The sequence below is a fragment of the Sipha flava genome, unplaced genomic scaffold (assembly GCF_003268045.1).
Source record: "Sipha flava isolate LNK unplaced genomic scaffold, YSA_version1 32_pilon_pilon, whole genome shotgun sequence".
Classification (NCBI taxonomy): Eukaryota; Metazoa; Arthropoda; class Insecta; order Hemiptera; family Aphididae; genus Sipha; species Sipha flava.
This window is the reverse complement of record NW_020273018.1, coordinates 1,243,031-1,256,575: the sequence shown is the minus strand read 5'-3', so window position 1 is coordinate 1,256,575 and position 13,545 is coordinate 1,243,031. Positions and strand designations below refer to the sequence as shown.

Genomic DNA, 13,545 nt, shown 5'->3' with positions numbered 1-13,545 from the left:
ATTCATTAAAAAAAAAAAAAAAAAAAAAAAAAAAAAGGTCATGGATAACATTCTGTTGTGAACCCAAAATCGAAAAAAAATAAATACCGATTTCTGAAATCGAAATTGAAAAAAATGATTATCGATAATCGAAATTAATAATAAACTAATATCAATAATCAAAATTGAAATTAAAATCAAAATTTTTTATTTCGATTTCAAGCCCTGACATGTACCATTTAAAATATAATTTATGTACAATTTTGTTTACTAAATAGGTACCTACATAATTTTTTTTTATTTTTTGATGAGTTTAGATAATAGGTACACCAATTATTATGATAAACAGGGCCGGCGCTAACTTTTGCGAGGCCTTGGGCAAACTTATTTTTTCAATAACCATAATCATCCATAGCCTGTAGACCGTAATTAAAGGCGATAATATGTAATCAGACTCGTTGACAGCTGCATGCGATGTCGGGTCTGATATATGAATAATTAAATTTAAGAAATGTAATAAGATAAACTTTTTAGGCATCCCGGTGGGAGTTTAATTCCGTCGAAACTACCGGTTTAAGAGAAAGGTTTATATCAATTCCGCCGGCTACTGTTTCTAATATTTACATATCGATTTCGCCGGACGCTGTTCCCCCCCCCCCCCTTGTAATATTTGATTACATGTTTACATTTTATAAAATTATAGTAACTGTTTAATTCAGGGGTTTTCAACCCTCGGCCCACCCTGTCATAATATGCGGCCCGCGATCACATTTTAAATTTAGCATTTACATTTTCTAGTTCAATAAAATTATAACAGTTTAGCTATCGCTATCAGAAATATGTGATAATATAAATTTAATTACCTACCAAATATAATTATTATTGTCTGTTGGTTCGTAATAGATTGTTAAACGAGCATAACATTCTCCTTTATGTGTAAAAATTTCAATTTCATACTTTTTCTTCGTAATATTTGTACAATATGTCGATGAGTAAAAAACGTAAAATCTCGGATAAAAAACGCGTTTTTCAAGAAAAATGGTCCAATAGCAATTTTTTTAAATTATTAAATTTACTAATTTGTAATTTTAAATGTACCTACCTAATTTTAAAAATTGTATAAGAATAAAACTGAATTTTTATATATAATACATGTTTTTACAACGAATGCGGCCCGCAAGATTTAAAAAAATTAACATGTGGCCTGCTGCATAAAAAGGTTGAAGATCCCTGGTTTAATTCAATATAACAATAATATAATTGTATGTGTATTTAAATATATATTTATCAAGACTTTGGATATATTTCCGTTAATTTTGTGCTAAATGAAATTCGCATCCAACGATCCGTATTTCAGGCCATATTGTTTTTGCATCAATATGTATATTTCTTCAAAATTGGAAACTATTTTTGATCGATTGATCTATAAATTAATTTTTGAACGTTTTTCCACGACATTTTCAAACAATCGTGCATATGTGACTCTACATTTGTTTGGTAGTAAAAAGTATACGAATGAAGTATAATGTCCGTTCTTGAAAATGTATATAGTAAAAAGCTGATGAAATTATTGTGATATTATAAACAATAGCCGGCGGAATCGATATGTAAATATTATAAACAGTCGGCGGAGTCAATATAATATATCCATATTATGTCCATCCCGGTTTCCATATCATGTGACGTGCAATACGGGTCTCCGTTGGTGCATACATAATATATTAAATATAATATAATATTGTTGTTTTATTCATTTGTTTTATTACACGCCTACGGATTTCTCAAGAAATCGCTCTCGCTAAGCGATCCATACATTTCTCGTTTTATTTTATGAAATTTCCATAAAAAATATTTTTCAATTAATATTTTAAGCGCGAAGCCTTTGAAAGCGTGAGGCCCTGGACAACTGCCCCGTTTTTCCACCCTCTAACGCCGACCCTGATGATAAGGCTAAATTATTTATTCTAATTCGTTATGAATTTAATCACGTTAGTCGAATTGCACTTATTACCTAAAAAAATTATGGTCAAATTATATTTGGGTTGAAAAAAGTAACGGTCGAACTGCACTTGAATAAAAAGAAAGTAGTAGTGGAATGGCATTCGTTCAAAAAGGGCGTTAAAACTTAAGGCGGGTTTTCAATATAAACGATTACGTATGCGTAGGTACATAAAAATGTTTATAACCGTGATGTTGGATCTAACTGAATATTTTTCGTGTACAAGACTAGTACACGAAAAATGTTATGATATGTTTCCACTATACCATTTTTTAAATAAAACTCCTTTTTATAAACACGTTAAAAATATTATGAATCTCATACGTTTAAGAATGTTATAGCACAATTACCAATAAATACTTATATTTCAATACAGAATAATAACATAAGAACTTCAACACACGGTGCCAGAAAAAAATAACGATATTGAAAAATATACTTTTATGCTCAAAAGCATATTACCAGGTTGGAGTTTTTGAATTCAGTTTGTTATTAATACAAAAAATCATTAATATGAGTTTAAAAAAATTAAATAATGATAATATTTGTCAATTAAATTAATTATATTATTTTGATGTGATATAGTTAGTTAATTTTAAGACTTTATAATATCTATATTAACATTTTGGTATGTATAAAAAAAAAAATTTAACCACCCCAATGATTAAAATCATTGGCAGTTCTAAACTTATAAGTAAAAAGGAAAATTAGTGTTTTCTAACCGTTTAACCTATTCAAATTCATGATATTTTTGTTAAATTACCTTTTTTGATCCCAAATGTAGTTCGGTCATTACCTTTTTTCAACCCAGGTGCAATTCGACCATACCCAATTTAAATATACAAAAGGAAATAGTTGTGCTGTTAAATAGTGTGAGTTATAAGTAAATGATTTCAGTATAGAATTAAATGTTTATTTTTGTTTTTTTCTTAAATAAATCGATTTATTATAGGTATTTTCATTCTCAGTCTTCTACGTAAAATATTCATTTAATGGTATTTATTAGTCTCATGTTTTTATTAATATAAATTTAATACTATTTAATCATTACTATGTTTATTTTTAAAATTTAAATTTGAGAGCATGTTCATTAGTTATTTGCATATTTGATAAACCATATTAATTGTTATTTTGACGAGAAAACTTAAAAAAATTAACGTTGCATAGAATGATTGAAAACTACATTTATGTTATATTTAAATTAACGAAATAAATGTTTAGTTATTTTTTTAAAAAATATTTGAAAAAAACCACTCTTCAATATGAAAAAGATGAATAGTTATTAATATTTAAAACAATTGTGTGGCAATTAATATTTTTACAAATAAATGACTTAGTATAGATTTAACAAATGAAAATGTGTATAATGAAATAAAAATTACTTTCGTTTAAGTACCAATAATATATGAATTTATTCAAGGTATAATTTAATATATGTTCCTTAAGATTAATGTTTTTTTATGCTTAAGTTTTACGATAAAATCTATTTTCTGTACGTTTTACTTATAAGTTATTAAAATATATATTATGCTTTATATGTTATTACATAATATACGAGTTAATTTTTGTATTTTTACAGTTTGGTTTGTATTCTGCATTCGCTGGATGCATTGTTTATACAATGTTTGGTAGTTGTAAAGATATTACCATTGGTCCAACAGCATTAATGTCACTTATGACTTATCAACAAGTTATTAATAGAAACTCTGACTATGCCGTATTACTATGTTTTTTGTCTGGAATTTTACAGTTCATTATGGGATCACTTAAACTAGGTATGTATTAATTAAAAATAATTTATGGTGCAACACATATCTATACAATAATATTTAATTTGCTGTAATATTTTGTGAAAAAATCAAAATATATAAAAAGAACTTTTCTTTTAATTATTATTATAAATATAATATAATAATAATACTAATAAATTTATTTATGTAAATTTGTATATTTTATTTAGTCTGTATTGATATAACAAATGCATATTCTTCTTTTTAGTTTTAATAAAATATACTTTTCCATGTAACTGTAAGAAATTGGAAAATGATCAAAAGATAAACCCCCAATCGAAAATAGAGTCGTTATGGTTAAGTTAGTCGGATGTTTATACTCACACAGAACTGCACAACTACATAGATTTTATCCCTTTTTTCCGGTTCCTTAATTAGTTTTCAGTCTATCGAAATTATATAAAAAATAAATATTTTGGATGTCTGTTTATCAATTAATACATTATTCGTAAAATTACCGAAAAAACCAACATTTTAAAATTATATTAACTTTATTATATTAAATTATATGTTTTAATTCAGTAAATATCGATCAATTATAGAGACATTAACTAACGATTCCTTTTGGTGACATGAATAAACATCCCACCTTCAGGGTTTGCTGGTATAGTTTTTGGATTTAGTTTCACTGGCACTTTCATATTTTTAGACAATGAAACATTATAAGCTGATAATATTCTGACAAGAGCGACTTTTACTTGCATTGTTCCAAATCGCATGCCTTAAACAAATAATATTTTTAATTAATTGTTACGTGAAATTATTAAATCTGATTACTACTATACCTATGCATAGTCTAGGACCTGCACCAAATGGCACATACGCATACTGCGGTCTATTCCGCTTTTCATCTTCTGTAAATCTTTCTGGAATGAATTTCTCGGGTTCTGGCCAATATTTTGGGTCATTATGAATACCATATACTGGTATAACTACCTGGAGACCTTTAGCTAGGGTAAAATCTGAATCTGGAAATTTATATGATTTGACAGCCTTCCTGGTTAAATTAGGCACCGGTGGATATTTCCTTAAGGCTTCTGTACATTTTAAATTTCAATTGTATATTATATTTAATTAATTTTACTGATATAATAACCTGATACAATCATATCTAAATAAATCATTTCTTGCAACACATCATATGTTAAATTTCCATCGTGTTTGCTAAGTATTGTATCAATCTCTTCTTGTGCTCTTCTTTGTACTTCCAAGTTTTGGGCAAGTTCATAAAAAGTAAATGTAAGTGTAATTGATGAAGTTTCGTAACCACCGATAAACCATACGAAACATTGAGCCGCCAACACTTCCATTGTAAATTCAAAATCTAAAATATTACAATTTATGGTAATATATATATATATAATATACATAATATATAAAATCAATTTATACCTTCTTTACTTTCGTTTTCTTCGAATATGGATTTACTGTCTTCTTCAGAAGCTAAATTATGGCCTCTTTTTATTTTCATTAGCAAATCTAGAAAGTCATTTCGTTGTATATCATTTTCTTCGCGGTATTTAACTGTATTGTTGACTACATTATAGAAAAAATCAGCATATTCTTTTTTAATGCTTCGTACTTTTAATATGCCTATTAAATTTGGTGCAAGTGCATTTAATGCGTTTCTTATTATGGTTTCTCGACTTGTGGAAAATAACATTCGACCAACTTTTCGGAATTCAGCATCAGGATTTGCTAAAGAGTTAGTTTCAAATCCAAATGCCACGATGCTGATAACATCAGTTGAAAATCGAGCTAAGAGTTCCTTGAATTCAACCTGAAAATTAAGTAATACGTGCTTTAATTTAATTATATGTACTTATTAAGTAACATTTTTAAAATGGTGAAACTCCACGGGTCGGATGATGTGTAAAGATAGGTGAATGCTAGGTACCATTGCTCTCAAACGACTCTCAGTAAAAGGAATCGGATAGGTAATTTTATACTTATCAATATGGTTGAAATAGAAGTAGAATGCAATTTCTTAATAAGATAGGATTTTAACTTTTAGTTATTAAGAACCTATAAACAGCATATACATAATTCAGAAAAATATTTTTAAAATTTTAAAATATATTTAAAATGCTAATATATTGACACAGTAAATATTTCAAGTCGTTGCGATTAATATTTTTAGAATAACAATCAAATAACTAACACCTTATGATCGATATTTGTTAAATCACCTAATTTCGTGAAAATTTCATTTTTTACCGTTTAAAAATTCTTTTTTTCTTTTCTTTAATACTTTTTTAATATAAAATTAAATTTAATAATAATAAATTTATTTTTCAATGACTAAAAAAGATATCATTAATAATTTTTGTATTTAATTTTCTTGCCTTAAGTATTAATCATGAATTTTTAACTATGTGAAAAAATGTCAATTTTCGGGAAATTATACTGAAAATTTTTCATTAATCAGTTAGGTTTAAGAAGCAAGAAGCACGGTTGACTACGATGCGCGCAGTCATGAGGTTGAACCCGGCTTAGTATAAAAAAACATTTTGCATTCTTTAGTTTCTTTCCCCTATCATCATTCTGGTTGCATTACACTGCTGTTTCCCATCAGACCAAACTACTGGGAGTGAATTCCTCACACGTACAAATCCTCTATTTAGAGAATGGGATACAAGTGCTGCACTGCAATTAACCCTCCTATGCGAAAAAATACCTATAATGATCTGATGGTCGTTTTAATGCATAAAAAAAAATTGACAACTAGATATATGTATGAGGAATTTTGTATTAAATTTTCAAGACTTTAACTAATTAAAATCAATTTCTCGACATTATACGAAAAAAAACTAAGATAACATAACATTTCCATTTATCTATAAATAGTTCCAAAAAAACTGAAGAAATGTGTTGAAAATTATACATTTTTGAACAATGATTTTGACAATTTTTTTTTATCAGAAATCTCCCATGATTGTGATAATCGGAGAAATACGTCTGGTTGTAATTGTGTAAATACGAGTAGAGATATATAAAAAAAAAACCCCGTGGTAAAATTAATACTTTCCTTGTTTTACTCAAAATCTAATATTTGGTTGAATTCTAAATTAAATAAACCCGTTTGAAATTATTTTCAAGGCATTTAGGTATAATTTGTAATTACATATTATATAACTTAACTATTATTATAAAAAAAGTTTACTTGATTGCCATTTTCTGCTGATATCTGGAGTATCGTCACCATTTCTTGAGCTCGGCCATCTATGAGGTCAATCATGTTTTTTATTTTTCCAATAGTAAATGCTGGTGTTAATTTATTTCTCAACACTTTCCATTTATGGCCTTCTAATGTCAATAAATTACCAGTAAGTGGTTCCAGTTTATCATCAAACACTATCCCACGGTTAGGGAACGTTGAGAATTCTTTCGTAAATACGTCTTTAATAATGTCTAAATCCCTAAGCATAAGCTTTGGCTTTTGAAATTGGTAAAATCCAATAAACTTGTATCCATCAGTGTTATAATAAATGTTTGCATAATGTTCGCCTACCCACGTTTTCATTTTAGTTACCTCCTTAGTGTGTCCATATATAATATGAGGACTCAATGGAACTGGGCATCCTTGTCGTTGCCAAAATGTATAACGATATTTCAAGTAGAAAAATAATGACGTTGTAATTATAGTAGCATATGTCACTAAACTTAATATGAAATTATCGAAAGGAATCATGTTTCCTGTAAATTAAAACACAATGAAAAATATTAAAATGTATACAATTCTCCACTAATATGAATTAAGAAGTATTTCACGGTAGATCTTTTAAAAAAATGTATTTAAATGTATTAAAAATGTAGACCTGAGTTTAGATTACTTTTATAGTATGAGTATGTAATGATTATGCACGATTAATTACATTGCAGTATGATTCCGCACTTATCGCTTCTTTTATACAATTAGTAGTAGGTCATTTATGTTAGTGAGATGTGTATATGAGATAAGAAAATATGTTTTTTTTTACATAATATTTTATATTTTATATAAAAAAGTACCATAACTTATTGATTAAAGTATAAAAACTAAATTAAAAATATTAGTTGTTTATATACTTATGTATAGATAACGGAATTTAAATGTTATTGCTTTTTTTCCTTACTACTCTAATACGATATCCGCTATAAATTCAATTTATACTTCTTAGAAGCAAATACATTAAAATTGATTTTTTCCTTATTTTGTTTTTTTTTTTTTTTTTGTAATTCAATCCTTTTTGGGGTTTTAGATATTTTTTTTTCTCTTAAATTAGTAACATTTTTTTTTAAATTTGTTCTTAATAAACGTATTTCAAATATTAATATTTATCATGTTACATAATATGTTCCGAGGAAATCGCTCAACTAATTTGATTTCGTTATGTTTGATTTAATTAATCGATTAATTGATAAAAATAATTGAGCACATTTCTTGACAATTGACATCGAGTGTCAATTTGTGATGTACCGTATAATGTTTAGGTATATTCATTTTTATTAATTCATTATAGAAAATACATAACATAAATTCAAACAAACTTCGGGAAAAACGGGAGATGCAGTTTCAAAAAAACTTGATTATGTGCTAAATAAATATTTTTAAATTTTAACATTTAATAATTTAGTACATTACAAATTTTACTCTAGACCATCTATAATGATATTTACAATATGTCATATGACGTGTTATAAAAATCGTCAACAAAAATACTAAAATGTCAATTTAACATTCATCATATTATTACAATAGAGTTTACTAAGTTTACTGAGTTTACTAAGTATAATACTTTAAGATCAATATCATTAAAAAAAATAATAGCATAATTATTTATTCTCTACACCAATCAATAATATCAATCAATAATAATGTTATTTAAATATATATATTATAATTCCATGTGTCATTTATATAATGTAACATATTTTTCTCTACCCGTGTATCATTTAAAATATACAGTAATAAATTAAAATCAAAAGCAACAAATACAAAAAGTCAATGATATAAGTAGCACCCAATTTCGATACCCCGTCCTGTCACACTCTTAGCGAGTTGACTAGTTCATCTCGAAGGGCGAGTCCGTTTTCGACCAAAACAAATATTTATATAATAAATTTAAAATAATAAAATAATTATATACAAGGTTTGATTATGATGGAAACTACTATAATATATTAATGACGATTCAGGGTTTTACTCAGGTAGCGAGGTTTTAGGTTTACATACAGAGCATAATCCCATTTGCAACAGTATCAAGGTTTGTATAAAAACTAGGTTAGGCTTAAACTATAATTCCCCTTAAAGCGAAGCCCCATCTCTCTTGAAAAGTTGATGAGTGGATCCGGCAGGCGTAACGAGCGAAGTCCTAAAATTTTTAAAATTAAAATTCCGATTTTTTCGAAAAATAATGCAAACAATTTTCATAACTATAAGAGTTAAAAACTAGAAACAAAATATCGTTCTATTTTATATTAATATTTTAATAATTATTGACAAAAATTGTACATAATTATTTTATTATTTTTAATTTATTACATACATTTTTGCAAGTATATCCTCATGTACCCAATGCTTTTTGTTAATAGATGCTCTTTTTTTCAATGTTTCACTTAACGCTTGTTGTACTGCTTCTTTGATTCTGTTTCATTTATTATTAATGGAGTCAGCTTGAGGTAGATTTTCTAGTTTGTCATTGCTATTTTCTGCGTAAGTTCTTGCACTATTAGTGTCTTTGAGGATCTGGAAATTCCATTTCTTCATCGACTTGTATCTTGGTTTGTCTAATTTCTTAAAAACTTTATTGCACTTCATCATTATAAGATTGTGGTCACTATCAGCATCTGCTCCTGGGTACGTTTTGCATCTATGAATTTGGTTTCTGAATCGCTTCCTTACTAGTATATAATCAATTTGATATCTTGCAATGTCTCCAGATATTTTCCACGTATATCTTCGTCTTCGGTGTGTGTTTTGAAATGTATTTGCTATTGACTTATCGTATTGCTTACAAAAATTAACTAAAAGCTCTTCCCTGTCGTACCTCACTCCAAGTCCGTAATGACCAACTGTTTGGCCCTCCACTCCTCGTACTACCGCATTCTAATCACCCATTATGATTAGGTTGTCTTCTCCCTTTGTGAATTTAATAAGTTCTTCTATTCTTGCATAGAGCTCTTCAACTTCTTCATCGTTTGCATTGGTTGTTGGCATATATACTTGAATTATCACTATGTTATTTGGTTTAGCTCCGAGGGTTATTAAAGCAAGACGGTTGTCGTAAGGGTCTTTATTTATAACTTGATGTTCCCATTTTTTGTTTACGATGAAACCTACTCAAACTCTGCCGGATGCATCTTTTCCCGAATATATTATTCTAAATTCATTAGACCAGAAATCTCTGTTGTTTGGCCATGTTACTTCACTTACCCCTAGTATATCTATTTTCAATCTTATTTCCATTTTAATATTTTCTTATTTTCCGTCTTGTAACATCGTTCTATATTCAATGTTCCTATTTGCTTCCAATGATTTCACTGAATTACGACCTGATGAGCCTTGAACATCATCTTGCCGGACCTGACACCTCCGATAGTATCTGAGTCATTAACCTCACTACATTCTTCATCTCTTTTCATACTGTTGTTGACTTGGAAAAATAATGTGGTAGTTTCCTTCTCTTTCCACATCGCAGTTGGTGAGCCAGTACTTAAGTTATCCTTAAGCTGCCATCGCCAAATCCTTCCACTGTCGTTAGATCAGCTACGAAAATTGCCAATTGTCGATTGTAGCGGTTACTGCTGCCCTGCGCTACCTCCTTTTGATCGCTTTTTACGATAAGCAGGAGTTACTGTGGGTCTATTCTAATCCCCAACCCATAGGGAGTAATAAATAAATAAACAATACCAGTATATTATTCTGAATTTTTGAGCTTAATATGTTTCATGTTTACAAATAATTATATTAAAAGATATGAATTTACCATCATTAATCTCTTTTTTAAAGTAGTTATTTATAAAGTATTTTTAATAAGATATTATTTGATGAAAGATTTAAAATATTATTTGAATATTAAGTGTGTTCTCTATATTATGTTTTTAATTTTTTTATTGGTACCTAATTTGTTTTTAATCTTATGCAATATTTGATATATCGTAATAAATATTAGTATTTGTATAAGATATTAATTTCCATAAATATAAAAAAATTAGGTTCTTTTTATGAGTTATAGTAGATATTAGTTATTACTTCATATAATATACATATACATATGTATTTAACTAGCTTATTTCTTATATGTAAGCTTCCTATAATTTAATGTTTCATATAAAAAATAATTCTGTTTGATGATTTTTGACTTGTATGCAAGTAACTTATTATTTACGTGCACTAAGAATGCAGTGCATATTGAGAAATATTTTAATTTTGCGGCGTTTGCCATACAAATTCAGTGCATCTCCCCTCCCCTTTCATGACTACTTGCTTTTACAGCTACATCTTGGTCCTTCATTTTTTAAGAAAATTCCTTTTTCGTTAACCAATATACATTTTAAATTTCACTCGTTCAACTTCATTCAACTCTCTTCTTGCATTTCCTTTTTCCACTAATTTTACTTTCTAAATCTACCTATTTTCTTATTATGAAATCCACTAATGACAATCCTTCCTACAAGTATACGACCCGTTTGATTGCTTATGTAAATGTATTTAACAGGGAAAATGATTTTCAACAATCTAGATTAAAAAATTTTTTCGATAGCAATCTTATTACGGTGGAAGTTCTGAACTAATTTTTTTTGTAATTGGTGTTATTATTTATAATATTTTAGACTCACGTCTGTTAATTATCTAAATTATGTAAGAATAGAACAAATAAAAGTGTGTGTGTAGTTATGTAGACAATTAAAGATTTGTTATTATTGTATTGATAATTATTTATCGTAGACTTGTTCATCTAAATTTTTAAAATACAATTAAGATAAATGTAATGTATAATTAAATTATAAATTATAATTATTATATTATTAAATGATAATATATTTTTTATTAAAAATAAACTTATAAATACATTTTTTCAGGTGTATTAATTGACTTCATTTCCATCCCAGTGACTGTTGGTTTTACATCGGCAACATCTGTTATTATAGCAGTATCACAATTAAAGGGTCTTCTGGGTTTAAACTTCCAGTCATCATCATTTTTGGATTCTCTAGTGAAAGTATATTTGAATATTGGTAAATTCCGTCCTAATGATACAATTCTAGGAGTCTCCTCTATTGTTATACTACTTTTTCTTCGAGTAAGTTACTCAAGTCCTATTCTTCTAAATAAGTTTGATTTTTAAATGTAATGCTTAAACTTTTATTTTTAGAAAATAAAAGACATTAAACTACTTGGTCCAAATGGTGGTAAGCCATCCAGTAAACAAAGGACAATCATGAAAGGTTTATGGTTGCTTTCCATATCCAGAAATGCGTTGATCGTACTTGCTTGTTCAATGATTGCATATCAGCTACATTCTCCAAATGCAGAACCTTATGTGACTTTAATTGGTATACACACTAAATTCAAATAGTTTAATAATAATAAATTATATACTTTAATGAATGATGTTTCTGTTCCCGACAATAGCAAATTAAATAAAAAAAATTTAAAAAAATTGATTGATGCTTAAATATTTTATTGGTTAATAGGTTCCATAGTTATGCTTTATAAAATTATTAAATAAGATTTTTATGATGACTAATACTACATCCATTTCTTATCATACTAATTCATTACTTTTAAAATGCATTCGATTGATATTTTATTATAAGTTTACAGTTCATTTTTATTACATTATTTTATTTATTTATTTATTAATTTTTTTGGTGTTTGCGGCCTTTAGGACCATCCCATCATACATCCATCTTTCCATCTCTCTCGGTCTGCTGCTCATGCCTTCTAATCTCTTCCTCCTCTTAGTTCTTCCACATTCCTCTTCACTACATCCTCCCACTTATTTTATACACTTTTAGAAAGCTTACATTTATAATTTTAAACTGAAGTTATCAAACATATATTGGTTTCATAATGGTCTTTATTATACTTGTTACACTTTTACTCTCAGAAAATTTAATATAGTTTTTAAATAAATGAAATAATTTATGTAAATTGTAATTTATATTTAAAATGTTGTTATTTTTTTAATACTATCCAATATAACCCTGATAATAGCACACAGAAACCACAGAAAATAAACAAAATATTTTTTTTTAAATTTTTATTTGTCATCATCTATAAAAAGCTGTATAATACCTATGCACTTTGAACTGTTTGCTTATCGATATATATTTAATTAATATTATTTTTTTTTTTAAGAAAGATTTAAAAAAAACATTAATTTTAATATAGGTAATTTCTTTGTATAAAATTGTATAAGTTGCTTTAACTGAAAAGTAGTATAATTTAAAGTAAAATATAAATATTTAATATTTGATCAAAGAATTTTAATTCTTTCAGTTAATTTGTATATTATATATTTATGAAAATGAGTAAATTTGTATTCTTTGAAATTTTATGCAATTTTACTCTTAAGCTATTCTATTTTGTGAAAAAAAATTGAAGGTACTATATCTTAAAATTGTTCTTAATTTTCAAATTAATTATGTAAAAAAACTTAAACAAATCTTAATTATTATTAATTTTTTTTTTTTGCATCTTGTAGATATTTTTAATATTTCTGAAAAATATTTATTACTTAACAATTTTAGAATAATGAAATTATGCGTGTTTTAAGATTTTTTCTGTCA

At 27.0% G+C, this 13,545-nt stretch overlaps 2 protein-coding genes across 3 annotated transcripts in view; one reads left to right on the top strand and one right to left on the bottom strand.

Annotated features, from left to right (window-relative positions):
* LOC112686916 (sodium-independent sulfate anion transporter-like) overlaps positions 1-13,545 on the top strand; it is a 29,413-nt gene that overhangs the window by 11,366 nt on the left and 4,502 nt on the right. Inside the window, exons 3-5 of the mRNA XM_025559407.1 lie at positions 3,558-3,753; positions 11,833-12,053; positions 12,126-12,306. Of these exons, the coding sequence (XP_025415192.1) occupies positions 3,558-3,753; positions 11,833-12,053; positions 12,126-12,306 (598 nt within the window). The remainder of the gene's footprint in view (positions 1-3,557; positions 3,754-11,832; positions 12,054-12,125; positions 12,307-13,545) is intronic.
* On the bottom strand, positions 4,241-7,670 carry LOC112686917 (cytochrome P450 6j1-like). Of its 2 annotated transcripts, XM_025559409.1 has the most exons (6): positions 7,602-7,670; positions 6,932-7,464; positions 5,161-5,548; positions 4,865-5,092; positions 4,554-4,805; positions 4,241-4,489 (listed from the first exon to the last, which is right to left on the bottom strand). In XM_025559409.1, exons 2-6 carry the CDS (start codon positions 7,457-7,459, stop codon positions 4,320-4,322), a joined length of 1,566 nt encoding a protein of 521 aa, XP_025415194.1. In that variant the 5' UTR covers positions 7,460-7,464; positions 7,602-7,670; the 3' UTR covers positions 4,241-4,319. The 2 variants fall into 2 exon arrangements, with proteins under 2 accessions (XP_025415194.1, XP_025415193.1); XM_025559408.1 differs by lacking the exon at positions 7,602-7,670 and having other exon boundaries at positions 6,932-7,577.